The 9,480-nt window shown below is 41.6% G+C and overlaps 1 protein-coding gene across 1 annotated transcript; it reads right to left on the reverse strand.

Moving 5' to 3' along the window:
• Nucleotides 1–1,786: 1,786 nt before the first annotated feature.
• On the reverse strand, nucleotides 1,787–9,222 carry CXCR3 (C-X-C motif chemokine receptor 3). Its single transcript, XM_069741273.1, has 2 exons — nucleotides 9,157–9,222; nucleotides 1,787–2,975 (listed from the first exon to the last, which is right to left on the reverse strand). The coding sequence occupies exons 1-2, from the start codon at nucleotides 9,175–9,177 to the stop codon at nucleotides 1,908–1,910; spliced, it is 1,089 nt and encodes a 362-aa protein (XP_069597374.1). The 5' UTR covers nucleotides 9,178–9,222; the 3' UTR covers nucleotides 1,787–1,907.
• Nucleotides 9,223–9,480: the final 258 nt, after the last annotated feature.

Here is a 9,480-nt window from a genome sequence, read left to right on the forward strand (position 1 = left end):
GCAGTGCGCAGGCGTCGGAAAGATCAGAGAGGCCCTGCGCCTGCGCACTGCAGTACTTTGCTCTGCCCTCAACAGGGCAGACAAAGTACGCCTGTGCTGGAGCTGTGGCGTGAAGACCAGAAGAGGACGTCATGAAATGAAGATGGGAGGTGCCGGAGGGGACTGCGACACCCATCGGAGCAGGACCGCCCCTGGGTGAGTATAATCTAACTTCTTTTTCTCCTCTTTCAGTATACATCGGGGGCTTATCTACAGCATTACAGAATGCTGTAGATAAGCCCCTGATGACGGTGAGCTTACCTCACCATCGATTTTGGGGGTGACAGGTTCCCTTTAACTCAGAAAGCGTCTCTCTAGTGCCGTAAATAGGTGTCTATCATGTGAGTCAACGTCCAAACCTTTATCCTGTCGAGCCAACAGTTTATGATGGAGTCATGTGTAATGGGTTGGACATTAACCTACAAGATAGCCATCTATAGGTTGCTCTACAGGGACAGTTTTCTTGATGCAGGAGCAAGGTTTTCTTGTATACTTTTTTCAAATGATTTACCAGTGATCGCAAGTTATCATCAATCACTGATAACTTTCTGAACGGTGTGGACCACCACTGGGACCCACACTGATCACCATCAGGGGAATTTCTATCCTGGATGGAGCATATAGTTTACATTTTAGCTGCATTTTTTTGTTCCCTTCTCTGGCTCAGTGTTGAACTTTTTGAAATTAGACAACTTTACTGAAATTTTCCCAGGAAATTCGATTTACGGGAAATGTAAAGTTAGTACTTTGAAGGCTCCAATTGCCCTGAAATGACATGAATGACACTTTAAGGTTTCCTAGGACTCTTTTCAAGCTCTTTGACGCAAACACAATCTTAGTAATGTCAAATTGATCTCAACATATATGGCTGTTGGAGAACGGATGGTAACTGTTCTTCACAATGTGCTGTCATACGCTATCTGCAAAGTTTATTCAGTGTTTTATGTCTTATGGCTAAGTTTTGAGATGTGACGTGCTGTCAATATCCAGATTCACCGCAAATTGGCTGCTACATTCCTTCTTCTATTTTTCTTTCCTCTATTTTTCCAGGCTGTAATAGACCATCTTCATTGCTTGTGTTATACTATGTTATGTAGCATCACCAGGTTTCATGTGATCCTTCTCTGGCTCTTACAATCTTCAGTGTATAAAATGATGCATACAATTCATGCGAAGGGAATTGCAAGTTGCTCGAAATTGGTCATTCCAGGGAACGCCTAAAAATGACACACAAATTCGATTCGATTGTCATCAAATCGATTTACTCATTTCTATTGTGAGATTATGAGGTCTACTCATCAATTATGAACTAAGTCCAAGGATTTCTTTCTGCCAAGACCTCCGTATTATAGAAGATGATGCATCTATAGAGCAAAGTAATGGCTAGAGATGAGCAGATTGATTCGCGGGACTTCGGTCCAGCGGCGGTGTAAGTGGTACCTGGCAGGTAGAGTGTTGGCCAGCAAATATGTTACATTCTGGTGTCCCTTAGCATGGCATTTGATCTGGTGTAGCATCATTTGTGCTGTATGATGCACAGGTGAAGTCACGCCAATGCTGGAAAATCACAAGCCATTTGGAGAATGCTGAAACTTAAGAGATTTATGGTCCTCCCATCTAGTCGCGAGGAGCCATTGAACTGGCCACAGAATCGGAGATCAGCTCATCTCTAGTAAAGACCCAAAGTTCTTAGATATGTGACCAAGAAAGTCTAAGTAGAGGAGTTGGGTTGATATCCAACTGAGAAAATATAGATGGTAGGACATTAATATTTTTTGTTCCAATTTCTATTCTAGCAATATTTGGTACAATTTTTTATCTTTGGAGCTTCTCAACACTAGATTTTGGAATCTACTATAACTCCATTCTTAGTAAATCCCAGACACGGTGGTATCACCAGATGAAGACCAAGTGAAAGATTTCGATGAAGTTTGCCTTCTCTTGACATGCTTGGCCACGAATCGTGGGCATAGTCTTGTTTTACTGAACAATTCCAACAAGTTATTCTTGAATTTGGCTCCAATGAAAGCGTAAAGAATAGGGTTCAGGCAGCAATGTAAGTAACATATGCAAGATGTGATGGATAACGCAAAGTCAATGTTACTTGTGACAGTGCAATCATTAATTATTTCCAGCAAGGTCAACATATCAAAAAAAGCTACAATATTGTATGGAGTCCAACACAAGAAAAAAGCCACCACGACCGCTATGATAAGCCTCATCGCCCTCTGCTTCTTAAACCCCTGAGATCTCAGCAGAGTAATTATGATGTGGGAGTAGCAGAACAGCATGAAAATTAGAGGCAGCAAGAAGACAAAGATTTGGAACAATATAGTCGTAGTTATCTTCCAGGTCTTGGCTTGACCCTCGGGATAGTAAGGGTCACAAGAAGAAAAATTGGTGCGAGACTCGAATGAGACGGTATAATACAGAGCGTCCGGGATGCAAAAAATAAGACATAAAAACCATACAGCAAGGCAACTCCAGTGAACGTGTTTCTTCTTGTTTTTCTTGTAGATCTGGACAGCATATACGATGGAGAGATAGCGGTCAATGCTGATACAGGCAAGGAGGAAAGTGCCTGCATAGAAGTTGATCTTGAAAAGTGATGCAACTATCTTACATAAGGCTTTTCCAAAAATCCAGCCTTGAGTTGCTTGTGCCGCCCAGAATGGTAACGTAGAAACCAGGAGCATATCCGCCAGTGCCAGGTGAACAATGAAGACATCTGTACTCTGCATCTTCAGCTTATTGGTCAACATCACCAGTATGACCAGCCCATTGCCAAGCATTCCAGCTATGAACAATATGCTGTAGAAGGTTGGCAAAAAAATTTGGTCAAAAATCTTGTTCTCCTCATGTAGACATACACCATAATCTTCACTGTCGGAAACGTCCGAGTACGGAAATGTCATGTTGTCATAGTAACCATAAGTCTAAGAGGAAAACAAAACAATGATTATAATACAGCAAAAGAACAGAACTATTATAGAACTTTATTACACAATGGTAAGACGAATCTGATTGCATGTAATAGATCATACAACTGATTTAACAATTTTTTAACTAGTTTCTAAAGCAGTGGTCTCCAACTTCTCTTACCTTCAAAGGGGATATGAGGGACTTTGGATATTTTTTCCTATGGAGCTAAGAACTAACAGGCGGGTAGTTGCTAACTACCTTCCACTTCTGCTCGGCACCGATCTCTGCCAGCTTAGAGCAGTCATGAACCACTCCTGCCAGCAATTCTTATTTTTCCCATGAGCAGCTTCTTATTTTCAGCTCTGCTCTGTTGATAGAGCATCACTGCCAATGCCATATAGGTTGATAGCTGGCTCCCCGCTGTCAACCTGCGGGGAGCCAGCAGTCAATAAGCATAACATTGGCATTGACACCCCGTCTACAGCAAATCAGAAGAGAAGGTGCTGTTTTGCAGATGTGAAGTAAGATAAAGCATCAGAGTCACCACCACATATAATTGCCAGGTAGAATAGGCAGGTAGTTATCAACTACCTTCCTGTAAGTTCTTAGCCTCATAGGAAAAAAATAACCAATGTTACAAAACTGAGAGACGGTTGCAAGCCACATCCAGTGCCCAGTGACACCCAGAGTCTACCAATGCCGGGATAATAACAGCAAAATCTTCCCCACAGAGAGTGCTCCAAGACCTTATAACCCCTCCTTTTCAGACAATATGCTTATATAGAAACTTGATTCCAGCTCACCCAGTTGCTCTATGCTCATCCACCTGGGGCTCAGACACCAGCCTCGCCCTGGCCTCTCATCAAGGAAAATAGAAACAATTGGAATCCGGCTCAAAGGGACTGGATTTTCCTTTTCATTTTATTTTTCAAAAGAAAATATAGCGCAAACAAAAGAAAAATTTGAGTCATGAGTAGTGTTGAGCATTCCGATACCGCAAGTATCGGGTATGTGCCGATACTTGCGGTATCGGAATTCCGATACCGAGATCCGATATTTTTGTGATATCGGGTATCGGTATCGGAAGTGTAAAATAAAGAATTAAAATAAAAAATATTGTTATATTCACCTCTCCGGCGGCCCCTGGACATCAGTGCGAGGAACCGGCGTCCGGCATGGCTTCTTTGTTCAAAATGAGCGCCTTTAGGACCTGCGGAATGACGTCGCGGCTTCTGATTGGTCGCGTGCTGCCCATGTGACCGCCACGCGACCAATCAGAAGCCGCGACGTCATTCCTCAGATAAATTCCTAGAATGAGCGCCTTTAGGACCTGAGGAATGACGTCGCGGCTTCTGATTGGTCGCGTGGCGGTCACATGGGCGGCACGCAACCAATCAGAAGCCGCGACGTCATTCCGCAGGTCCTAAAGGCGCTCATTTTGAACAAAGAAGCCGTGCCGGACGCCGGTTCCTCGCGCTGATGTCCAGGGGCCGCCGGAGAGGTGAATATAACAATATTTTTTATTTTAATTCTTTATTTTACACTTTAATATGGATCCCAGGGCCTGAAGGAGAGTTTCCTCTCCTTCAGACCCTGGGAACCATGAGGATACCTTCCGATACTTGATGTCCCATTGACTTGTATTGGTATCGGATATCGGTATCGGCGATATCCGATACTTTTCGGGTATCGGCCGATACTATCCGATACCGATACTTTCAAGTATCGGACGGTATCGCTCAACACTAGTCATGAGTAATACTGCCTAGTGCAGTCGAAATGCGTAGACTGGGTCATGTCAACCATGTAAGTTTTTCTTTTGTATGCACTATATTTTCTTTTGAAAAATAAAGCGAAAAGGAAAATCCTGTCCTGTTGAGCCGGACTCCAATTTTTTCTCTTTTCCTTAATATGCTTATATCCATGGGTTCCCACTTTCGTATTCTTGAACCAAGCACACGATAGCATCCAGATTCAAGCAGTCCCTTAACTGGCCGTATCATCCTATTTCTAGATTACTGTATTTATTTCCCCTCTGGCCACTTCCTGAGAGTATATGCACAATTTGTATCTTAAGGACAACCACATTTATAAGGTCACCCTACTTTTGGAGGAACAAATCTGGTTTCTCTAAGGTCCTTTGATTTTGATTTCTGTGTCCAATCCTAACAATGGGAAATCGCTGGAAAGGAGGGAGGTAGCAAATCTGAAATGTAAAGTGGGAGATGTACTGAAAATGGACCAAAGATGACCATTTGGCAAACGTTGAAGATCAAGATACAACGGAAAGGACCATTTTTTGTCTTTCAGTTGTGGCTGAATGTTCTCGGAAAGTTGCTTCCTCTTCTCTAAAGTTGTATGGATGGTATTGTTGTGGGCTCGAGATGTACTGAAATTCTAACGTAAAGAATATTTCACCTTCAGATTCCAATCCAGAATTATCCTGACTGAGGACTGCAGCCTTCATTATACCCCAGAGCTGCATTCTCAAGTCTGTAAACTTCAAAGTTAGAAAGGTCTACTTGACCAGTTTTGTGTAACAAAAGCAGTGTGCCGATGGTCATCATTGACTGAAGATGGACACAAAGTACAATGCTCAACAAAAGTCTTGTTCTTAATCGTGAGAAGATATGACTCTTGGTGGTTACAGCTCACTTACGGTTTAGTGGTCAGGTTCAGGAAGGGGCACAAACTCTTTTTCCAGCAACACAAAACGTCTGTAACTTTAAGAAAAGTTATCGTACTTCCTAGCTCTCACACAGTCCATGCATAAAAGCCGCTCCTCTTCTGTCAGACGGGACCATCTGTTGGACTTTCTCAATTGTTTTACCTTGAAAGCTCCTTACTAGACATCCTGCATACCACTTTGATGCAAACTGTTGGATGCCTCAGTGTGCCCTCATTTTGCCACTGTTTGTACCACCCTTACCAAAGAAAGTAGTGGGCACCTTCTATTCAGTCACATGTTGTCGTCAACACTCTGGTTAGTCAAGCAAAGGCTCTAACCAGTTACTGAGCTCGACCCACAGAACAATAACCACAGTACAAAGAAACAAGTATGGGGCAAGAACACAACAACAAAGCACAAAGAGAATACAGGATGCAACTCAGGATCAGTAATGTAATGTATGTACACAGTGACTGCGCCAGCAGAATAGTGAGTGCAGCTCTGGAGTATAATACAGGATGCAACTCAGGATCAGTAATGTAATGTATGTACACAGTGACTGCACCAGCAGAGTAGTGAGTGCAGCTCTGGGGTATAATACAGGATGTAACTCAGGATCAGTAATGTAATGTATGTACACAGTGACTGCACCAGCAGAGTAGTGAGTGCAGCTCTGGAGTATAATACAGGATGTAACTCAGGATCAGTAATGTAATGTATGTACACAGTGACTGCACCAGCAGAGTAGTGAGTGCAGCTCTGGGGTATAATACAGGATGTAACTCAGGATCAGTAATGTAATGTATGTACACAGTGACTGCACCAGCAGAGTAGTGAGTGCAGCTCTGGGGTATAATACAGGATGCAACTCAGGATCAGTAATGTAATGTATGTGCACAGTGACTGCACCAGCATAATAGTGAGTGCAGCTCTGGAGTATAATACAGGATATAACTCAGGATCAGTAATGTAATGTATGTACACAGTGACTGCACCAGCAGAATAGTGAGTGCAGCTTTGGGGTATAATATAAGATGTAACTCAGGATCAGTAATGTAATGTATGTACACAGTGACTGCATCAGCAGAATAGTGAGTGCAGCTCTGGGGTATAATACAGGATGCAACTCAGGATCAGTAATGTAATGTATGTACACAGTGACTGCAACAGCAGAATAGTGAGTGCAGCTCTGGAGTATAATACAGGATGTAACTCAGGATCAATAATGTAATGTATGTACACAGTGACTGCACCAGCAGAATAGTGAGTGCAGCTCTGGAGTATAATACAGGAGGTAACTCAGGATCAGTAACGTAATGTATGTACACAGTGACTGCACCAACAGAATAGTGAGTGCAGCTCTGGGGTATAATACAAGATGTAACTCAGGATCAGTAATGTAATGTATGTACACAGTGACTGCACCAGCAGAATAGTGAGTGCAGCTCTGGAGTATAATACAGGATATAACTCAGGATCAGTAATGTAATGTATGTACACAGTGACTGCACCAGCAGAATAGTGCGTGCAGCTCTGGAGTATAATACAGGATATAACTCAGGATCAGTAATGTAATGTATGTACACATTGACTGCACCAGCAGAATAGTGAGTGCAGCTCTGGAGTATAATACAGGATGTAACTCAGGATCAGTAATGTAATGTATGTACACAGTGACTGCACTAGCAGAATAGTGAGTGCAGCTCTGGGGTATAATACAGGATGTAACTTGGGATCAGTAATGTAATGTATGTACACAGTGACTGCACCAGCAGAATAGTGAGTGCAGCTCTGGGGTATAATACAGGATGTAACTCCGGATCAGTAATGTAATATATGTACACAGTGACTGCACCAGCAGAATAGTGAGTGCAGCTCTGGGGTATAATACAGGATGTAACTCAGGATCAGTAATGTAATGTATGTACACAGTGACCGCACCAGCAGAATAGTGAGTGCAGCTCTGGGGTATAATACAGGATGTAACTCAGGATCTGTAATGTAATGTATGTACACAGTGACTGCACCAGCCGAATAGAGAGTGCAGCTCTGGAGGATACTACAGTCTGTAACTTGAGATAAATTCAGGATAGCTATTGAAATGTATTTACAAAGTGGATGAAAACCAGGATGTAGCACTATCTGTGCAAGATAAGTAATGTAAACAAGTATATGAAGTTTATGCACTTGTTTGGTGTATGCCCGATCCACGGGCAGGATGTATCAGACACTGGTTGAATGATCTCAGCCAGGGATGTTTGATTCTGAAATATAAGTCAGGAAAATAGCGGTCTCTTAGGAGCGCTGTGAGGACAGCAAGGGAATTGAAAAGGGAAACAGGATTCAACACAGCTCCAGCCGTGCCCCTTCGAGAAGGAACAATTGAAACTTGAAAAAAACAAGCACGGTCACAGGACCGCTGAAATGAAGCCAGGACAAAAATATTGGTGTAAAGCACAACACATTTCAACGGTACCCCGTCTTTGAAACTTCCACCTGGGTACCGTTGAAACGCGTTGTGGTTTATACCAATATTTTTGTCCTGGCTTTATTTCAGCGCTCCTGTGACGGTGCTTGTTTTTTCATGATTCTGAAATATGGCAGCATTGCCATCGGAGCCCATGTCATGTGGTGGATTAGTCGGCCAGTCTTGGGTGGCTTCTCCGTGCCTGCTCCTCTTGAGTGACAGGTCTCTCCCTGCATGAATTAGATGGAGAGAAGTCACCAGGTCTGAAATCAATCAGCCAGTGTCTGATCCATGCTGTCCGTCTATCTAACAATCATCATCTATCTCTTGGACTTGATTTGGTCGGATCCCCGCTTTGCATCACTTCACAATACCCCCGTACTGTACTAAACTGTTCTTGCTAAAGATTTTATAAAACATGAAATGATCCCATAAATGCTTTTGTTTTCAAGAATTAGTCACGAATGATTAGTAATAAGAATCTAGAAGGAAATTTTTAAATGTTAGGAAACTTTAAAACTGATTGCGAAAAAAACCACACACTAACACCTCTGAAATGATAGACCCAAGTGAGATGATTACTGTCGTGGAGATACATTTTGGCTTTGACAACTTAATTGTTTTTTCAAATAACAACTTTGAATTCTACATTAAAAGCACAAAAAACTGCAAAATCCCAAATGACACAATTCTTGTATTACATTTCTAGAATTGTAAGTGAAATTGATTAAATTTTATTGTAAATAATTCAAAAGTAAAATAATTGAATTCTCCCAATTTATTTATGTTATATTTACTATTAAATTATATTGTAAATCAAATTAATTGAATAATAAATAAACTTAACAGAATTCTGCCATTAGAACCTGACTTATATTAATTTTGTAAAATGTTGCAATTAAATTTACTAAATTTTCTTGTACAATTGGCTGAATTATTTTATTACATTTCTTGATTTCTGTCGTTGAAATCAATGAATTCTTTTTGCTAATTATTTTGCTCCATTTCCAAAATTCAATTGTTGTGCAATCAAAAAAAGAAAATATTATTTTTTACTCACCATGTCGAAGCTATAGGACATGTTAAGCAGAAGCCCTTGTTTCAGTTTTGGTCAGCTCAACACAACATGGTTTTGTGAAATGTAATGTGTAGTCAGAAACACTCATAAGATATACGATAGGGAGGTGGGATGTAGAATGTAAGCACGTGCCTTCTGTCTGTGGCCACAAGCATACATCATCACACAGTAGAAAATGCATGAGTCTAATATGTCAATCGGTGTCAAGCTGTTGAAGAAAAAAACAACTCAATGCATGTCCTGCATGGGGAGTTAAGTGGATTTGCAATAGTTAGAGAGCTACAGGTTTGAAATTAACGATGTGTC

The sequence above is a fragment of the Ranitomeya imitator genome, chromosome 10 (assembly GCF_032444005.1).
Source record: "Ranitomeya imitator isolate aRanImi1 chromosome 10, aRanImi1.pri, whole genome shotgun sequence".
Lineage (NCBI taxonomy): Eukaryota > Metazoa > Chordata > Amphibia > Anura > Dendrobatidae > Ranitomeya > Ranitomeya imitator.